The sequence below is a fragment of the Mercurialis annua genome, linkage group LG1-X (genome assembly GCF_937616625.2).
Source record: "Mercurialis annua linkage group LG1-X, ddMerAnnu1.2, whole genome shotgun sequence".
Lineage (NCBI taxonomy): Eukaryota > Viridiplantae > Streptophyta > Magnoliopsida > Malpighiales > Euphorbiaceae > Mercurialis > Mercurialis annua.
This window is the reverse complement of record NC_065570.1, coordinates 67,559,226-67,580,951: the sequence shown is the minus strand read 5'-3', so window position 1 is coordinate 67,580,951 and position 21,726 is coordinate 67,559,226. Positions and strand designations below refer to the sequence as shown.

Below are 21,726 nucleotides of genomic sequence, written 5' to 3'. Positions count from 1 at the left end.
ATTAAAATAAATAAACAAATCTATTATTAAGAGAAAGACAAAATAATTATATGAATAATAAAACAATTTTACAAATAAAAAAATCATAGATCTAAAATAATTTATTTATAAAATGTTTAAATCATCATAAAAAACCTAAAAAATTACACAAATTTAAAAATGTCGAGAAATCTATAGAGCGAACGAAAGAGGCAAACGGAAAAGACTAATGGAAACGACGAGAAAGTTATCGGAAGTAGACGAACGAAAAAGCAACCGGAAGAGACAAATAGAAAATTAAACGAAAAAAAAAAGAAGAAAAAAAAAGAGAAAAAACAGAAAAGAGAATGGCTACGTAAAATTTTAACCTAAAATAAGATAAGTTTTCTGTATATAGTAAGTAATTTGTAAATCTGTCTATTATTAGTGTATAGTGGAAAATTATAAAAATTAATAAATTTATTATAAATATGTTTTAAAATGAGGTATTTTGAAAATAATTTTATAAAATTATATTAATAAAATTATTTAATTTAAAATTATTTTTTCATGACGATGATATGGTGGACGGAATCTATTTATGAATAACTAAGAATTTTTTTTCTAGTGTTGTGTAATGTCACTTTCCTTTCAAATTCCACAAAAATAATTCTCTTAATTTCACTCTCTCTCTCTCTCACAGTTGCCATGGAATTTAAATTCCGAGCCGTCGACGGTAGACCGCCGGCATGTTTCGCACAGCCTTCGTCCTCTACTGTCAGTTACTTTTCCCAGCATTCACTCCAAGGTCAGTTTCGAAAGAAAATAAGTAATTAATTATACTGTTTGGCTGCTAAGAAACTTATGCACTAACACCGTTTTTTCTCTATATTTATTTCATATTCTCAGAGGACTATCCATTAATGCATCCTGATCCTGACCTAATGGGAATCGAGGAGATGAATCGCGAGATTGAGAAGGAGAGAATAAGAGAAGAGATACTCCACGAGGAAAAGATGCGACGTCGTTGTATTCTAGAAGCTGAAGTAAGGAGAGAACTGATGATTGAGAGAGGACTCGGAGCTTTATCTTTTGATAATAGGATTGTAATGCGGTTTGAACCTACTAGACCGTCACCGTTCCATGTCATCAACCAATTTGATCGTCGCAGCTGGCTCAACGACGGCCGACCGGCATTTCCTAGCACTGAGTTATCACAGCAGCCGCTGCAGCGGTTACCCCAAGGTCCGCGGATTGTTTCTGATGTCACACCTGACAATAACAAGAGTAAATTGATTGTTTTGGTAAGTAATTCTTAATATGTACTGCTCTTTTAATTGTTACACTGCTATTTTTAGTAATTACATGTGGATTTTACTGCTAGTTGACATCGTTACTAGTCAAGCATGATGATGAGTGTTGACTAGTGGGATTACTTGCCTTATTTTGTGTCTATTGAGCTATATTTTGAGCAGCTTTTGTATGTTCCTTTTTTCAATTTTACTTTCTTAGGAGGTACCTTTGTTTGTTGAGGAGTTTTTTGCTTTTAGATGCTAATTAAAGAAAGAATTATGGCTATCGAACTCTGTGCTGATTGATTGTTGGCTAAATATTTGCAATTACTAATCTTTCATTTTTAGCATGTTATGCCCTGACTGCTAGTTTGATTGATGGAATTACTTTGAGCTCTCATTTCACTTGTTGGCAAGAATATGTAGTTTTGAAGGTAAATGCTATTGCATGATATAAATACATGAAATAAACAAAAATGAAACAATGGATCTTCAGTAGAAGCTTGGTATGCATGTGCATTATTTGCATCTTATATGTGTCCTGTCCTTGGAGTGTTGTTATATGACATCTATGACTGACATGTGTCCAGGCTTTGTCTATGCATGAATCGGTCTTCTGCTAATAACTATAATATGGATAATAAAACGTGAATGGAGCCTTCAAATTTTTTTGGTAGAAAAAAAGTATCTATTATTTGCTGGATATTCACGAGTAGGAGCTTTAGATTACACAGTTTTCAAATATCTATGTACAATGATATGCCTTTAGTGCTTCTTATAGCCTCCAAGATTTGGAGTATGATTGGAGATGCTTTATTTCCATGTCAATCAACTTGGCCGCAATGTTTGTATTTGTTGTCAAGCTAGCCAAAACTTCAGATAACAGTATGAATTTTCTTTAACTATTGTATCAACTCAAGAAATACTATTTTTAAGGGCATAGTATTCACATTAATAACTAATGTGCTTGGCCCTTGATGTGCTTCGCCTTATTGTGAACGATCTCATATTTTGTTATTCAAGTAGCACTTTGACTGTCGTAATAGACCAGTCACCCGTTAATTTAAGCTTAGCTCACCTAAAACATTCTATCAATGAAGATGTTATTATGCTTTTTTATGCCCATTAATCTAATTAGCAAGTCCATAAGAGTAGAGCTTGGTGGTCATATGTTGACTAATTTAGTCGCCAGTCATGTAAACACTTAGCAATCGAGTTTATTGGCCTTGAAGCCATTTGAAACTTAAATCTTGGCAGACTAGGTTAAAAATTGGACTGAACATGTGATGTTTGTGCGTGGACATTTTAGGAAATGTGCAAAATTTCTTTTGGGAGATTCTTCTTGTTAACTTCTCTTCTATTTCCTTTGTCTTGCTGTCTGCATTTTAGGAGAGATGCATGTGTTGTTGTACTTGAGTTCAACTGTTCAAGCTTTTGAATGTCTTTCTCTATTATGCTTGCATGAAAATCCTTTCTCCATAGGTATAGGCTATTACGTCTTTCATGTACATTTCATGTCTTCATTGCTCAATTAATTCTTAATCCTTATGGCTCACCAAAGAATGCACATATGGTTAAAAAAAGTAAAAGTAATTTGACTGTGAGTTTAGACTTTGACATACTACATTAAGATGCATCACAAGTTTTCCTAAGACATCACAAGTTTATGTCTGATGAAACTAGATTAAATACAAATGTTAAAATTATCCTTAGGATGTGAAAGTCTTGCCTAATGAATTGATGTTCCTTAAATATGAAAATTTTAAAGAAATAACTGACACTCTCTTGTCATTGTTGTTTCTATATTGGGCCTGATTCTATCAAACCTCTTTATAAATAGCATATTCTGATTTTATATTGAAAATTTGATTATGTCTTTTCTATTCTACACTTCTAGTATGTCCCAAACTTCCAATTTTCAATTCTAATAATGTATCAATTTTTCCCTCCACGGATACCTTGTGTCTTCTTTTAATTCGTCATTTGTTTTTAGTTCTAAAAGTAAATCCTCTTATACTATTAGTTATGCCTAGTTAACAGTCTTTCTTATTGGCAGTTTAAGATGAAACGGTACTTATTTTGATATTTAAAATTCCCAAACTCATGACAACCCCAGTTTAACAGAGCTCTCATCATTTTTGATGCCTGATGGAATGAAATTGGTAATGGTAATATGGTTTTCAGATTTCAATTCTATCACAATATACTAATAGCTAGCCTTAATCACCTGCAATATTATTGGTCCGTGTCTAACAGTGAGATCCACTAGTGCTTTTCCAATGGTAGAACTCATTTCGCACGTGAAACTTCTTGTGGCAGGCTTATCAACTGAAAGTAGTTGCTCTTATGAACATATTAATGCTTTTGGTTCATTTACTCTCTTGAGTGTTGCTGTTGACTGAAAAATAGTTACTGAATATCACAGAAAAGAAACTAGTTAAAAAATAAAGTAACTGAAGGACAAAATTCGATATCTTTTTATATTGTCTTGAAAGGAACATAGAGTGTTGATTGCCATTCGTTCCACAGTAATGTTCCATGACTGGTGGTTAACTTATGTACTGTGTTCGAGTATTCCGTGCAGGGTAAGCCTGATCCAAATCTTTTTGGATTAAAGCGGAAGGCTGTAACACCGCCAGGAGGAGATGCGGTTGAGATACCTTATTCTTGTTCAAAGAAGCCTAGGGAAGAGTGGAGTTGCGCTCTTTGTCAGGTTAGCGCTTCATGCGAACAAGGTCTGAAGGACCATCTTCTTGGCAAGAAACATAAGGCTAAAGAAGTTAAACTGAGAGCAAATAATGCGGCCAAAACCCCCCCGTTGCCAAACAAAAGTATGGAGAAAGCTAACCTCGCAATTGCGGAGCCGCAAATTAATGAGAAATCAGTTCAAGGTGTTACAAATAGAAAACTGAAGAAGAAAAATGCGGTGAAGAAAAGTATCAAAGGGAAGAGGAAGGGAGAGTTGAAGACAAATAAAAATTGGAAATTCTGGTGTGGTATATGTATGATAGGAACTTACTCTGAAGTAGTAATGGGTGATCATAAAAAGGGTAAGAAGCATTTAACTCAACTCCAGAAACTTAATCAAAATGCCGAACCTGTTTCGACCATCACGGTAGTGGGGGCATCGTCATCTGCAGCTGTGGAGGAGGCAAAGAATGAGGAAGCTGTGGGTAAAGAAGCAGATGAGAAGATGATGGAAAGTGTCTCAAACAATGAGAAAATAACAGAAATCGTTGCTTATAATGATAAGACCGGCATTTGCATTGTAGATTTAGATGAAACAGTTGGAGATTCTATGGTAAGCTAATCAATGAAGATGAGGAGTCGTTCCTGGTGCCTGATGAAGGTACCTGTAGTCTAGATGTTGAATTTCAATATCTCAGCTGTTTGTGAACTTTTAAGCTTCCAAATTTCCGATCAGACATTATTGTAAAATCCACCAGAACCAATTTCGCTTTGGAAACTGGATGCATAATTGTCAAAATGTTTTCATGTGCCTCTCTATAGTTGAATCATTCTTCTTGACAGGGTCTTCAAATTTAAAACCACACATTTTTTAGTTTATTATTACTCCCTCTATCCCACAAAGATAGGCCACCTTTCTATTTTTTGCGTCCCAAATTATAGGCCACTTTCTAAATTTGGTAAGCAACTTAAAAACTTAAAGTCTTATATATTCTTATTAAATATGCCTAGTTATCCTCAAATGAATTAATAACTTCATGTTCCAATACAATACTCACCAATAAACAAATTAGTCATTAATATATTATTTATATATCTAAATATTATACAAGGATAAAATTTGAAAGTTCAATAAAAAAACCTAATTTTAACAAATTTAACTATATTTTTCTTGTGTTTGTCTAAACGGACTATCTTTGTGGGACGGAGGGAGTATAAAACTAAATGATTCCAGTTGAATTGAATGAACCGATTAAATCACAAATCACTTCGGTTTGATCTCCTGTCCAATTCTTTGATCTGCGAGACAAAACGATATGGAGTATTACACAAAATGTGTGACAAACGTGTCTAATAGGCAACAGTTTTCCACTTCATAATAAAACACATTTGGCGGCCATTGTTCTCTTCTCCCACCGAAAGTAACAACAATAATGACAAATTGCTGAGACCCCTTCTCCCTCGGCCATCACGCGTATGACTTGGAATCCTCATTTTCATTTCAATGATCTCTCTCACATTATATTTAATCTATTTTCTTCTTTATAAAATAAAAAGCATTAATTAACTTAATCTAATTCTAAATGAAAGAAAATATATAAATTTTATCTATGATTATAATATATGAACTATTCTTCCTTTACAAAGAAGAGAAAAATAATGAAATTAAAGAGTAATCTATGACAAGCCAACAGTAACTATTCCAATCTCGCTACAATATAGACCTGAAATTAGAGAAATATTAAACCCTTAAAGCCACCTGATCCTGCCATGAAATCTTCCTCTTCCCCGTCCGACTCGATCCATTTCCGATATTTCTACAGGCTGATAACTTCAAATCATTGAGTTGCTCGTCGCTTGCGCCTCTTATTAAGCAAATCTTAGGTTCTTCTGATCTCATCATCTCACCGTTTGCCTGTAGTTCTTCTTCCTCTCTCTGCAATTCATATCCATCATCACATTAACTCATGAATGATATATAAAGAAAATGCATGTAATCATAGCTCGTAAAATTAACAACGTGTAATTAGTAAATACCGAAATTTGGTTTAAGTCAAAAATCGGAGTGTTGTTTCTAACTGCTGCAGCTTCTTTTCCGCTGTAAATCCTTTCTTTTTGATTCAAGTCTGGAATTGCTGCTGAATTACGCATTGTAGCCTCCTTCCGAATATAAGACTTCTGCTTCTGGTTTCTATCAAAGTTCAAAGCCGGGCTTCTCAAAGTAGGTTCTCGTTCGCTATATACCTTTCCCTTTCTGTTTAAATCAAAACCCGAAACCGAGCGTTGCACAGAAGCATCATTGCCAGTGGATCGTTTTTCTTTCCTAACAATTTTACTTCCATTAACCAAATTCTGTTTCAGAACATGTTTTGGCTCAGGATCAGGGTTTTGAGATTTCTTCTGCATCAAGTACGTGTATCGTCGTCTCAGAAATCTGCAGTTCAAAAAATAAGCATAAGCGCATTTTAAACTCAGTGATCATTGATTTCAAATACACAAAAAAATGAACATTATTTATTAAAATTAACAGCTTTACCTGATTTCAGCCGACAAAGTTGATTTCTTTTCTTTCATCATCTGCAATTGCTTTCTTTGGGAATCTGTTTCCTGGTAAATGATTTAAGAGATTAGTTCATCTGACTGAGAGAAACAAAAACTAACTTAAAACTTTATAGATGCCGCTCGTACCCAAGTAAAGACTGAAGTAGATCAAATGATTAAAACCGAAAATTAATAACCAAACATGGTGGTAAGGTTTAAATGTCATGATCTAGAGACATGGTATAAAACCATAGAATGGCAACTTGATCCTACATACAAGAGAGAAATTTGGATGCAAGTTCCTGATAAACCAAACAATTAACCCAAATTTGAGCATAAGTGCATCAAACCAACAATACCAAAGGGATTATAAAGTACTAAAACATCACAAATAATATAAAAAGTTGATCAATTAAAATTAAACTCCTTGGATGAATAAATATGAAAATTTATTACAAGTATGCATAAAAAGAACTCATAGATCATAAATAATAAAAGTGACAGATAAACCCATTAAAACTTATTAATCCTTTTGGATGCTGAAAAGCACAAGAAATAACTCTCCACATACCACTAAAGTGACCAAATCTTCCTAAATTGAACTTTTAGCCTATCTAATTTGCCTAAATACAATTAATAAATAGAAAGTTTATTCATTTTCCCCTATTATCAGCTCTTCTCTGAAACCAGAGAAATAAAGAACATGATACATAGGCTAAAATCATTTCCAGCTCCATGATTTTCAAATTTTCCACAAAAATCAAACAGATATATGCAGACCCAAAACGCAACAGAACCCTAAAAACATCAGATCCAATAAACAGAAGAACAAACAAGAAACCACAAATCTAAAAAAACCCGAAGAAAATAAAAAGATTAGAATTTGGAATACCTTATTCAACTCGTGAAAGTCCTGCAAAAGACTTTGAAACTTAAGCCTGGTCCTGGGATCCTCATAAACAGAAGCATATGGAGAAAGAGAAGAAGACTCGGCCATAGCCATATTATTATTGGGAACCCTTTTCATCTTCTTCATCATCAGATCCAATCAAACAGAAATAAAAACAATAGAACCAGAGAAACAAAAGAGAAAAGAAAGAAAGAAAATAGAGAGAGAGATGTGAAAGAAAGAAAAAATGAAAAGGAAAGAGATAAGAGAAAACAGGGAAGAAAGAGAGAGATGGGAAGGTTCTCGGTTAGCCTGTGAAATAAACTCTGACCGAGACAAACCCAAAGAAGCCCACATAATTTTGGGTTATAAAAAAGAATTCTTTTTTCTTTTAGAATTAGAGAGACAGTGATGAAGATGGGATTATTATTTTTGTTTGCAGCAGAAGGGTATTTGTGGGAACTCCCCACCCATTCATAAACAGTTTCAAAGTTATTGGTGTTGTTGGTTGAGTGAAAGACTGGCCATTTTTCTTTTCTCTTTTTTTATGGGTGATCAAGTGAGGTGGGTTTGGTTGGAGGACACCATTTGAGGACATTTTCATTTGTTTTTGTAATTTGGTCCAGCTGGGCCATTCAACAGTTTTCATTTTCATGGTTTTTCAAGAAATAGAGACTCAGACAGACTGAGAGAAATGGTGGACAATTAAAGAAAGAATTATTATAATTTTCTAGAGAGAGAGAGAGAGAGAGTCTAGAGAGAGAAAGTGATGAGCACTGAAATTACAGAAAAGGGTATTTGCTGGCTGAAAAAGCAAACATAAATGAGATGATGATGATGTGTTGCTGTTGTTGTGGTTGCACTTGTTGCTTTTCTAGGCTATGTATTTAGAGAGAACAGGTGGATGCTTTTCATTTTCCACACCTATCTTTATTCTTTTTACCGTTCTACCCTTTGCCTCATTTTTGTTCTATCTTCCCAGTTTAGCCTGTGCTACCATCTGGCTGTTAAAAAGTAAAGCATAAAACCCAATTTTGGGCTTGTAGACACAAACAAATTTGCAACCCCCAATCTCTCTCGTTTTATTTATCTCCATTGATGTGGAAGTTTTATTATTGAGTAGAGTAAAGTAGGGTGGCTACAGTTCAACAAACCGGTGTTTCTGAACCCGACTTGAATCGGGTTTGAATTGTTTCTTCATACTTCAACTATTTCAGGTTAGCCGGAAAATTTAAATTATTCCCGTCAAAAATAAAGGCATAAATAAGTCAGTTTTGAAACATCAAGGGTGTATTTCAGCCAAAATCAAACGTAGGGCAAATCCTGACTTTAGGATAAATATTAAGGCCATAAACAAACCTTTTCCCTTTATTTAGTAGAATAAAGTAGGGCTGGCCACAGTTTATAAACTGGTGATTTTAAACCCGATTCAATAAACACTTGAACCGGTTTTGAACTGTTTCTTCGGCTATTTCGAGTCAATTCGAAACTAGCCGGTTCTAATTTTGACCAGTTCGAAAAAAATTAAATTTAAATGTTTTAAAATTAAGTTAAAATTTAAATTACATTTAATATGAATGATTAGTTATATTTAAAATTAAAAAATACAATTAACTATTGTAAATTTTGATAATTACTTATTTATATATTATAGATGTAATTATAAATTTTTATAAAATAAAATGAAATAATGGTTAGTATTTAAAGAAATAAAAAAATCAAAATATTTAAAAATAAATAAATAATATTTTATGAATTTATAGTTATATATTGTAGTTGAGTATAGTATGATATATTAATATTTAAATATATAATATATATAATAAATAATATACAATATATATTTTACAAAAATACAATTTGAAATAATTCTAGTTTTAAAAATGTTGAACCAGCCCGAATCGGCTGCATCCGATCCTACACTGATTTACGCCCAATTCAAAATTTGACCGGCTCAAGCTAGATTTGACCTGACCAATTTTGAGGGAGGGCGGTTCACGGTTCAACCTGGCCCATGACCTATCTCTGGCAAAAAAAAAAAACCTGGCCCATGACCCTTTTTAGATTAAAACTCCCATGGTTATTAAAAGGTTAGTGATTCTAACAATTACCATATTTTATACTTTTACAATTTAATTATCAAATTTTGAAATATAATAAACTAATTGATTATATCGTACTATGTTTTTAATGATTATGGCTGTCCAATTTTATTCTAAAATTTTAAATTTGAGAGAATGAAAAAAGTGACATGGTAAATGAATGTGAAGTGTCTCCAATTTATATAATTGATGTAGAAAAGAGAAATAATTGAAGTACAAACCGACTACTACGTAAATATAAATTGATCGATTGTAATTAGTATTTTGCCAAAGTCGCTAGTAGTTCGGTAATCAAACTGCAAAAAGGGTATTGCTATTCGCCGCCCCTTTTTACTTAGCACCGCACAGGCGAAGGACAATTTTACCCTTTAGCAAAATTTCAAAAAAAAAAGTTCTCTCAACTCATTCGAACACACTCGAACAACTACGTAAAAAAGTCGAGTAAAATGACGGATAACGAGTATAATTCATCTGGAAACGAGTACCGACAGTCGGAAACAAGTTTTCCCGGCTTTTCCGAGGTAAAAATTAGTTATTTTAAAATTTTATTTAAAATTTGTTAGGGGGGACGATTGAATTTCATGTCCTCTCCAGAGGAGGGGACGCCAGAGTTTGCCGTCCTCTCCAGAGGAGAGGACGTGAAATTCAACGTCCTCTCCTCTAGAGGGGACGCCAATTTTGAGCGTCCTCTCTAGAAGAGGGGACGCCCAAAATTGGCGTCCCCTCTAGAGGAGGGGACGCCCAGCTCCACGTCCCCTCTTCTAGAGGGGACGCCGCACGTTCCCTCCGGAAGAGGGAACGTGGGAAATCCACGTTCCCTCTTCCGGAGGGAACGTGGGATTTCACGTCCCCTCTTCCGGAGGGAACGTGGGATTTCACGTCCCCTCCGGAAGAGGGGACGCCGGTTTCCGGCGTCCCCTCCTCCGGAGGGGACGTGAAATCCCGTTTTCTATTTTTTTAATTGTTTTTTTTAAAAAAAAAAACCGAAATTAATAAAAAAAAATACTTACCGGAGGTTGTCGATTTCTATCTCGTTCCAAATCCGACATTTTCGTAAAATATGAATTTGTGAAAAGTTGAATGAGTTGAGAGGATTTAGTTTTTTTTTATGAATTGGTTTTCTATTGAAAATGTGAAAAGGGCAAATATGTAATGTGCCTGTGCGGTGCTAAGTAAAAAGGGGCGGCGAATAGCAATCCAGCTGCAAAAATGACAAAAAGAAACACGGTAATTTCCATAACATCCGGCTACCATACTATAGAGGTTGGAGGACGAAACAGTAATTTTCAAAAAACTAAATTATTTATTTGCTCCAAAGATTTCATCTACACCTAACCTTATTATGGGACTTGTGTATCAGCGTCCCTACCAACGTATCCACTACAATTGACTCAATAACTTTATCATCTTCTTTACTAATGGCCCATCTTAAGGATTATCTAAGAAATGAAGCTGAAATTTTACCAAACTTTCAATAATCTAACTTCATCAAAACTTGTTTGAAACAAAAAACTTCATCAGTCAGTTTTCCTTTATTTGAGTGTACGGCTGTAAATGAACCAACCTGTTCGCGAGTGATTTTAATTCAATAAAAGTTCAACTCGTATTTGTTAGTATTCTAAGTAAACCTAACTCGAATTTCAGGTCATATCCATTTGCTTTAATGAGCCAATTTAAATATACTGATACTAGACAAACAATTCATATATGAGTTCGTTTAATAGTTCATGAATTGGCTCATATATGGGTTTGATTGAAAATTAATGAACTGACTCGTATAAGAATTTAGTACTGTGAACTATCTTGTATATAAGCTCACTTATATGTTCGTGAATTGTCTTATTTTAAATTTAATTTAAATATTTATATAATAATATTTACTATTTATATATATAGATATAATCATAAAATTATTTAGTTTTCAAACATTATATGTTGTCATTTTATTTGTTAGTGATGTTTTAAAAAATTGTTGGTTGAAATATTTGGTGGTTGTCTTTAGACATTTATTTTTATTAATATTTCGAATAATTAATACGTGTTTGAAAAATTAATTATCAAACATATTTTCTTATTTTTTAACCCGTGTTTGTTCGTTTATATCCTAAATAAATTTTACTTGTGTTCGCTCGTTTAGTAATTAAATGAGCAAGTGTGAATTCGGCTCATTTAGCATCTAAAAGAATGAATGCGTTATGAACACAAATCGAACGTTTAAAATAATATATGTTAAATGAACTAAAACACATAGTTTAATGCTCGAACGAACACGAACCAAATACGAATACCTTATTTATATACATGGATCTCAAAATTTAGTTCGCCTTAGTTTAGTTATAGCTATAGTCGGGTGTTACCGGTGGATATATATTATGTTCAAATTTGAATATTTCATATTCGAATCTTTCTATATAGCTATATTTCATGCAAATTTGTCTATTATTATATTTTAGTATTTAAAAAGAATATTTTAAAACAGCAAACTCGAAAATGTTGCATTTATAATTTTATTAGTATAAAAAATATATTTCAATCTTTTCCTTTCTTTATAAATTATAACATAACTTAATAAGGTTATGATAGAAAAGAGAGTGAAATGTTGGGAGGAAAGCAAGAGTACTTGGTGGTTCAATTATTGGAGCTTGAGGTTGGATCTGCTTTCTCTTGTAAGTTTGTCAATGAGCAAAACCCATTTCTTTCTTTCATTTATTGGGGGAGTGTGTGAAACAATTAATCTCCTTTCAGAAATTGTTTTATTACAGAAAAGAGACGACATGGAAATTAGGTTTGGCTGTATTATCATGATTTAGAGCGAAATTTTTACATCTACTTAGTGAGTGTTTATCCCGTTAAATATGCCACGTCATTTTTGACAACAAATCAATGAGTATTTACAATAGAAATTTTTTTAATTATTTAATTTTTTGCATAACTAACGCACTATTAGTTTGTTATATGAATGATATAGTATAATAATTTTGTTGTATAATTTTTCCTACTTAATTCACCACTTAATTTTTTAATTTTTTTTGTATGTCATGTGGTATTGCTAAATAATATGAATAATATTAAAAAATTAATCTTTCAAAAATACCTCACCTTTTCGACTTTTTATTTATGACTTCAACTATCAAAATCCTCAATTTTAGCTAATTTTTCATTTTTCAGTTATTATCATAGGCATTTGTTTAATTAAAGTGACAAAATATATTCAAATTTACATTTCATATTTGAAATATTTTATGATAAAATGTAAATTGGAATAATATAAAATAATATAAAAGGCATATATCAAAAAAAATCCACTTCAGTTGGAACAAATAGCTAATAATTAAAACCGAAAATTGAAAAATAAGCTAAAATTGAGAATTTTGAAAGATGAAGTAATAAATAAAAAAAATAAAAAAGATAGAATGTTTTCTAATGATTAGACCAATATTAAATAAAATGCACTGTCATTAAATAATAGCAAACCAACGAGTTATAGTTCAAATGTTATAAGCGTTAGACAACATTCTGCTAGATCCTAGGTTCAATTCTTCGTACAACGCTTTCATCTTCCAATTATTAAAAACAAATCAATATCGACTAATTAATTAATTAGTTATATTTGATAATTTCATGTGTTAATAAACTAATGGAAAATTCACATTATTATTACGGAAAAATTATTGCACGCAACCGTTGCGCCATGTCATTCGTGCAACAAAACAATTGCGCGTTAGTCATGTGGAAAATTAATAATAATAAAAATAAATAATAATTAAAAAATTTCTATTATAAATACTCATTAACTTATTGTAAATATGACACAGCACAATAAATACATCAAATAAACACTCATTATTATTACAAGTTCAATAAAAGAGCATCTCTTCTCTTTTTCCTCTAAAAAAAACCCTAGTCGTCTGTAATTCTTTTTTCAATTCTTCTTCGGCTGCCGTCAATATGCCGTTGGCGGCATTCATCTTTCTTTTTTTTATGTTATTTTAATTTCATATAATATAATAAGTATTCAATTTTTTTCATTTTTTTTTGATGGATTAACATTTATCGACGAAGCGCAAATCCAATTTAAATTTTTATAAATTAAAAATCGAAGATGGATTAGAGATTTTTCAAACAACAAAATTGAAATCGTTCATGTGCTATAGTAGTTTTTTTAATAATGTATTTTATTTGTTTGTTTTGAAAATTTTGTTTTGTTCTTTTTATGTGAAAGGTTTGTAGTCCTTTTTATGTGAAAAGTTGTTATCCTTTTTTATGAAGGGTTTTCATGTGTTGGCTGTATCCGATATCACAGTTATAGTTTCTAATTTCATAAATCAGTTTGTGCGTGATGGTGGAAATTGAGCGAAAACAGCATTTTATTGGCGAAACAATTAGATAATTTATTTTTTATTTTCGTAATCAGGCAGCATGTTATCTGTGTTATCGAGTTTAGTTTTTGAATTTTTCTAAATTTCTTATAAATGTAACTGTTTTATATTCGATTAATGAATTTTTTTGAATTCTAAAAAAAAAACTCTCATTATTACGATATTTCTCCATTTAGATATTAAGGGTATGTATTGCCATATTGGCGTTTGCATCATGCACTTTCTTATTCTATGTTATACTTATGTGTCGCCTTTCTATTTGTCTTTCTTTTGCCATTGCTCTGTAGTACTAGGGAAGTTGCTTGATTTTGACAATCGAGTGCGATATTATTTTTTCTCTTCATAATTTGGATCAAAAACCCTAAATTAGCCTTTAAATAAAATGTCTTAATCTTCTCAATCTAATTTACAAAACTAAGAGAGCAGTTCTGTTTTAGAGGAAGTAAAACTTTGTAGATAACCCCTCTTACTTCATTTAATTAACAAAAAATAACACACTTCATTCCATAATTATTTCCAATGTTCATGTTTTATGTTTCGACATTTTATTTCATTTTCATGTTCAGAAACTCTAATTTCCAAAATCTATTTTTTTCATATAAAATATCTACCTCAATTTTCAAAATTTATTGTCATTAATTCTGATGTATAGATTTATTTTTAAATATTTTAATGTTAATGATATCTTTGACAAAGCAACAAGATTGGACGGTCTAATGTTATCTCTTGTAATTTGAATGTTATGTGGCGCAAAATGGCAATCAAAGTTTTCTGAACTTTGGGAATTCTGTTATTTGAGAAGGATTGGTTTTAATTTATTTATTGACTAAAGAGATGTAGTGTGTGGTCAAATTAGTGCTGGAGTGGAGTTGTTTGATTCTCAATTTTGTTTATGAAACTTGCAAGCTGCAATAACTTAGTAATTGTTAAATAGGGTGATTTTGACTCAAACTCTAAGGTCATGTTTGGTTCATGGAATAGGTGCAGAATGAAATAACTATTCCGTATAGAATAATAATTCTTTACTTTAGTTCATAGAATAGATATTCCATGTAATTGCTATTCCGTTATTTTGTGGAATAAATACTACTCTCAAAAACTAAAAAATAGCTATTCCATAAAATCGGATATTGTATATGTTGAATCATAAAAATTTCAAGATATGGATAATAAATAGTAAAAGAGGAAGCCTACATGTTTTGATATACAATATCCGATTTTATGGGTGCCTTTTTCGGGCCGAAAAGCTGAAGTGTAACACTGATAAAACGATTTAAAAAAGTGTTGATAAGATCAGTATATTTTGATTGTGTTGTTTGTGATCACAATAGCAGCATTATCGGCACTCATGCTGGTATACTTTTGAACCTGTTTTAGCCAAAACTCGCCATGCGTTTCAAAAAGCTCTCGTTTGATTGAAAGAACACATGGACCATAATATCATTTTTCGATATGATTTCTTATTTTTAGTTGAAGCTTTTCATGCGACTAATGATCATTCGTACGTGGGGAATGTTATTTAAAATTATTAAACTTATTTTCGCAGTTTTGATAATTCCGTAGTTTTTTGAAGATGTTAATAAATATGGCTGCTCGTGTTTTGGTAAACAAATCAAATTTTATGCTTGATGGAGCATCTTTGCATAGTCCCTTATCTTTAATTTACTTTTTTCTAAAAAATTTGGAAATTAATACAACTAAATCCTACTATTTCTTCCTAAAAAAAATTCATATTATTTAAAAATAAAATTGATGGTTGAACTAATTGGATTGATTTATACTAAATTTCCGATGATCGGACCAATATTTAAAAAGATAATTTTTGTTTTTTATTTTTATTAATGAATTATATTTACCAAAACATATCTAATTAAAATAATAAAAAAAACTAATGAAATTTGATCTAATTACTTATTCTAGATTTAAAATGTTTTAAATCAAATTACTGTCGAAAATTCAATTCAGTAAAATGATTTATAATTCTTTTATTTTTTGAATTCCCTCAAGAAGTAGAGACAGATCCAGAGCCATTTAGAGATCAGAACCCCGTTCCGAAACACCCATTTTAGTAACAACTGCTCCTAAGCCGGTAGGTCTCGTTCAAAAGCAACTTTAGTTGATGTTTTCTTCCCCTAATTCTTTCCATTCTACTAATGAATATAATCCTTAATAATTCGTAAATCTAGATCGGCTAATTGTTCTCGGATAGCACCAGCTCATGTAGAAACTTTATATGGTTTTATATGGAGCTATAAAATTTAATACACCCGAACCATATGACTAATTGCCCGATTGAATTACTAAACACTACAAAACAATCAAATGTGTTAAATCAAATACCTCAATCCGACGAAACTTGTTCATCGTTGCGAGTCAAAATGATAGCTTTAGTAATACACGGATCTCAATATTTTTCTAATTAAATTTTTATTTACAGTTTTAATTGTCTCATACAGTTTATTATATTGCAAATTGAAAGATTTGTATATATAAACATTATTATATGATTCCACTATTATATCTTAATTTTCATCTATGAATTCTGGTTTGAAAAAAATAAAATAAAAAAATGGCTAAACCCATCTAGAGACCCTTATATTATATTATTTTTGTTTAAAAAGTCCTTATACTATTTTTTTGTTCTTCAAAACCTTGTACTTGGCAAAATTCCAATTTTCAGGTCCTTTTTAGGGACTAGAGGAACCAAAAAATTGTAAATAAAGGGACTGGAAAAAACTAAAAAAGGACCTGAAAATCAAAAATTATGTAAGTAGAGGGACCTGAAGAATAAAAAAATAGTACAGAGACTTTTTGAACAAAAATGATATAGTATAAGGGCTTCTAAATGGGTTTAGCCTAAAAAATTTACAATGATAGCCAACTCATCCCATCAGTAGAGATGTAACAAAATTATGGACACAGGCATCAATTAGTATATTAATTAAAACTTCATGGGGGAAAACTGTAATTACGCCTTAGGAAAACACTTAAAATCCTCCCTCACTTTATCCTCTCAACAGCGTTCACACAGAGAAACCTTTTGTTTTCTCAAATCCCAATTAATGGCATCAACCGCTGCAATTACTGTTCGAGTATCTAACCTTAACGGACTCCCTGGCCGGAGAAAACCTAACTGTTCCTCATTTCCTTCAGGTAATCTTTTCTTGCTCACTCTTATAACTCGATCTTGGCTGGTTACTGAACTTATTACTATCAATTGCTTGATTTTTGTGTGTAATTAGTAGTGTAATTATTTAATTTCAGTTTTAAAGAGTGACGCATATTTAATTTCAGTGTACTTGTTGGAATGAACTTTATACAAGGGCTGTTGACATGTTGTATGCGTATCTAAATGTATAATTTAAGTGTGGAAGCAACTACATCATGATTATTATTATTACTTGGAGATCATTTTTCCTGGAATAGATAGTTGGTAGGCTACAATGATGCAATTAGAAGGGTAAGAAAGTAATGCCGATACGAGTAAAGAAAAAAATGAAAATGGTAGGTTGGAGGAGTTTATAGTGTATCTTTCTCGAATTAATCATGGGAAGTTTTTATGGGCTCCTAAACTATGGTTCTTGAGTAGCTATTAAATTTGTACATTGAAGTGAAAACTGAAAACTGGAAAGTGCGGTTAGGAGATAATAGAATTTCAAGATCAGTGACTGATTATTATTGCTAGTTCTTCGAAGAAGTATGATCGAGATGCATGCAGCTACATATGTTTTAATTGGAATTATTTGGATCCGCCATTCTTATTGCTATCGTATGTTTTGAGTGATTAATCTCTTGCTTTGTCAAGTTTAGTTGATAGAAAACATTATTGGTGAAAGAGTAATAGTTAGCATTGAGTTTTCGTATGTATGCATGTCTCATGTCTGTATTATAGGATGCTGAGCTGTCTATTCCTAGGTTTTGGTGCTCAAATGGTGGTGACTTTGTGTTGTACCTTACTGTCATGTATTTAAGCTTAAATACAAATCTAGTAGGTCAGCAGCTCGCGTCTTGGTCCGGTCACCAGAAATCTGGGCATAGCAGTAGATCTCTCCGCGTACATGGTCTATTTGGAGGAAAAAAGGATAACAATGAAAAGAATGATGATGCCCAATCAAAGGTCAGTTATTCTTCCTTTTTTTGTTGTGAACTTCATAAACAGAAAATCTAAGTTTACGTTTTTTTTATATGATTATAATTTGCATCATGTTTACATTGCTTCATCTGTTCTTAAGCGGTAAATGCATGTTATTGCCAAAAAACCCATTAGATATTGGAGTACAGCTATAGCATGGTTGAGCCCTGGCATGCCTTACAAACACTTTAGATAAATCTGTTGTGCAAAAAATTTTGAGTACTAGTTGGTTTAGTGCTGGAGTTTATAACAGTTTTGTTCCAATCGCCTACTGAAAATTAAGAATTATATTTTCTACTGGCTGGGACATCCCTTTGAGTTAGTGCTGAATTACAACTTGTATGGTAATTGTGCAGTGTCGTCTATAAACATGCCTATGCTGTGATGATGATTAAAATGACGAGTACGCAAAAGTTTGCACTTTATCTTCATTTTTGACTTTTGGGAAAAAGTTTTGTTGATAAGGAATATTTTGAAACTTGAATGTAGACAGTTTTATTATGGAAAATAAAAAAGAGTCCCTGGTCTTAGAAAAACAAAGTTTGCATCAGGTACAACGAGAAAGGTTGAAGAGAGATGGGCCCTTATTCAATGAATCAATTTACTTCTACACAAACTTCATAGGGTGAAAGATGTTGTGCTGCTGATATTTCTTCTATTTAGAATCCCTACTCGTGTAATCTACAATTGTACTTTTCACCTTTGTTTTGGTGTATGCTTATTTACATGAAAAGAGGCTACGGTTCTTATTAATATAACCTTCTACTAATTGTTTTTAGGCAGGAATTTTCGGAAACATGCAGAATTTATATGAGACTGTAAAGAAGGCACAGATGGTTGTCCAAGTTGAGGCAGTTAAAGTGCAAAAAGAACTTGCTGTGTATGGCTTATAGAATTCACTTTTATCTGAATTTATTGTTTGTTATCTGTGTATAAACTTTAGTTTGACCCATCTTGGTCTTTTTTCTTGCAGAGCAGAGTTTGATGGTTATTGCGAAGGTGAGCTTATTAAGGTATGACACTTCCTTTGTTTTCTCTGTGCACTTTTTGGAGAGCGTATGTGCATGCTTATACGTAGGCAGTAGGCACATACATTCATGGGTTCCTCTGTGTGTTTCTTGGTCCCTTATATGTGTCTAAGCATCTGTTTGCGTGCTCTGTGCAAGTCTACTTGTGCTTGCAGCATGTTTGGTGTTTAGAGCAGAAATGCCAACTTTTGGTTTGTTGGTTAAATTGATGCCAAAATTTGATTTTAGTTTTGTTTAAGTTCATCTCAAAACCAATTGGCTATGAAAGGGGAGACCAAACGGGTTTATAAACACAACTAAATCCTCACACTTGGTCGATGCAGAATACTACCATTTAACATCCCCTTCAAGCAAGGAGGCTGTCATATGTTGGAACAGACATTACTGATTCGCACTTTGATACCATATTAGATTTCCCCTAAAAAAGAACAAATTGACAATGAGAGGAGAGGCCAAACAGGTTATAAACATAAATGAATCCTGATATGCGGTCGAGGCCAGATACTACCGCGTAATAAGCTTCAGGTTGAGCTAGCCATAGACTGAGTTGGATTGTAGAACATGGTATTTTTGGCATTATCAGTTCGTTTGTGGCAAAATGAGGGCACACTTTTGTTCCTTTTGGCTGACTCATTACTGAAGAAACGAGAGTGAAATTATGTTCAAAGGGGATGTGTTGTTATGATTCATGAATTTCTAGATGAAAACTTATTGTGACGTTGATATGTAGCTCAAATTAACAGAAGAATGATGTGAAACTAAAGGAAATCGCCAAAATATGGTTGGGTATCTTCATTTTATTGCTTAATTGGTACATGAGAAGGAAACAATATTTGTAATTAGTATAGTAAATGACTGGTACACCTTCAAAGCTTAATGAATTTTCACCTGGTTAAATGGTTAAATTGTAAAAGTATTAACATTAAGATACATTTTAAGCTGAGGCAAAACAGGGCACGTGACATACTTCAATTCATAATTCATTGCTAGCTACCTTTGGCTGGGTGGGGCAAGGTGGAATTGTTGGTCTCTTTTATACATTGCAATATTGACCGTCTGGTTCCTCATATTAGTTTCTTTAATTGCTAATATTGCATATAAATTCCAATGTTTCAGAACTTAATTGCATCTCTTTATTGTATTCAGCGGAACTTAATTCGATTTTGGTTTTTTAGGTGACACTTTCTGGAAACCAACAACCTATACGCACAGAGATCACTGAGGCTGCCATGGAATTAGGTCCAGAAGTAAGTACCAAAACTATCCCTGATGCAGTGTATTTTTTTCTGTTCTTTTTTATTAGAACAAGTGTGAAACATTCATTTTATAATGATGTGGTAAGGAAACACTGAATGATCGATTACTGACTATTGGTACACATTGGATATAGAAGTTGAGGCAAGAATTTATCAATTTTTTTCCTTCCCCAAAGCCCATGTGCTGCTTTTATTCTTATGTCGGTGTTGTACGCATAACAACCCTTTTATCTACAAAACGAAAAGGACAAAGTAATGTAGTGTAGTTTGATTAGTTGCTAACTTCTTGGATGGTCAAAGGTTGCTTCTGTTTGAGGTTTCTTTATGCGTGGACTTTTATTTCACGTGTTCTAACTAGAGATAACTCTTTTAATTTGCAGAAGCTCTCCCTTTTGGTTAATGAGGCATACAAGGACGCACACCAAAAGAGCGTTCAGGTAGACTTTCGCATTCACCGGCCATCAAAGCACTTCTTTTATGTTGTTTTTGTCTTGTATTAATATTCTTGGTTGTATTGGTCTACATAGGCAATGAAAGAAAGAATGAGCAACCTTGCCCAAAGCTTAGGAATGCCACCTGGCCTCAGCGAAGGATTAAACTAAAAATATAGTCCTCTGATATACTGGGGAGTAAAGCGTGCTCAAGTTTTGTAATTGAGCCGGTTAGAAGCGCCTGCTTGTAAGCGCCAATCTGGAATTAAACTAAAAGTATAGTCCTCTGTGACCATCTTGAAGCCAACAAACAATCGCCCCCAAAATCTTTTTTGTCTTTTAGTCTCCTTTTGAGTAGTAAATTAATGTCAAGATTTTGGTAATTCTGTTCCTGCCTTGCTCCTCTTACTGTTGCAAGGTTAGTCCCTTGTATACTTCTGCGACTCTGTCCACCCTCCAATCTATTAGGATTTAGGAATGATACATTGAAGACATTTGATTGGAACAAAGTAAGCTACAGGGTTCTCATTTGTGAAATGAATTATTGTTCCTTGTTGCTGAAGTGCGAAGGATACCGCAGTAAAACACCTTGAGATTCAGGCGGCCGTCACAGGAACCTCAGGCTCTGTCACCACTGCAATTATACGCCAAGTAATTTGAGCCTGTTATGTCTGTTTTTGCAGTACAACTCAAAGCGGCATTTTGATGTGGAGACCACAAGCAATAAAATCAGAAAATTTCGGTGTGTATATCAGCTAAAATTATAAATTTTGCTATATATTTCACAATATTTTACAGTTACCCAAGAAAAAAATCATTACTTGAAAACCCGAACAGAACTTCTATTATGCCAAAATCGAATTAACTATATTATAAACCTAAAATTAATAAGAGAAAACAATAAAAGGAGTATGAAAAGGGTCAAAGAAAAAAAATGGTTTTTTGAAAAACACAATTCACTTGACACTTAATTTTTTTTCGCGTTGTCTGTATAAAAGAGCTAATAATTACCAATGACCCCTGATTTTAG

General features: G+C 32.6%; 3 protein-coding genes across 4 annotated transcripts; 2 read left to right on the top strand and 1 right to left on the bottom strand.

Annotated features, from left to right (window-relative positions):
- Positions 1–579: 579 nt before the first annotated feature.
- LOC126653969 (uncharacterized) lies at positions 580–4,778 on the top strand. The gene is made up of 3 exons (XM_050347980.2): positions 580–766; positions 868–1,262; positions 3,835–4,778. Exons 1-3 carry the CDS (start codon positions 667–669, stop codon positions 4,558–4,560), a joined length of 1,221 nt encoding a protein of 406 aa, XP_050203937.1. The 5' UTR covers positions 580–666; the 3' UTR covers positions 4,561–4,778.
- Positions 4,779–5,532: 754 nt separating this feature from the next.
- Positions 5,533–8,091, bottom strand: LOC126653981 (uncharacterized). Its single transcript, XM_050347989.1, has 4 exons — positions 7,372–8,091; positions 6,475–6,545; positions 5,976–6,372; positions 5,533–5,874 (listed from the first exon to the last, which is right to left on the bottom strand). Exons 1-4 carry the CDS (start codon positions 7,516–7,518, stop codon positions 5,680–5,682), a joined length of 810 nt encoding a protein of 269 aa, XP_050203946.1. The 5' UTR covers positions 7,519–8,091; the 3' UTR covers positions 5,533–5,679.
- An 8,752-nt stretch (positions 8,092–16,843) lies between these two features.
- Positions 16,844–21,258, top strand: LOC126665266 (nucleoid-associated protein At4g30620, chloroplastic-like). Of its 2 annotated transcripts, none has more exons than XM_050358007.2 (7): positions 16,844–17,002; positions 17,839–17,966; positions 18,761–18,861; positions 18,955–18,994; positions 20,185–20,256; positions 20,646–20,702; positions 20,793–21,258. In XM_050358007.2, exons 1-7 carry the CDS (start codon positions 16,912–16,914, stop codon positions 20,865–20,867), a joined length of 564 nt encoding a protein of 187 aa, XP_050213964.1. In that variant the 5' UTR covers positions 16,844–16,911; the 3' UTR covers positions 20,868–21,258. The 2 variants fall into 2 exon arrangements, with proteins under 2 accessions (XP_050213964.1, XP_050213965.1); XM_050358008.2 differs by having other exon boundaries at positions 16,845–17,002; positions 17,842–17,966.
- Positions 21,259–21,726: the final 468 nt, after the last annotated feature.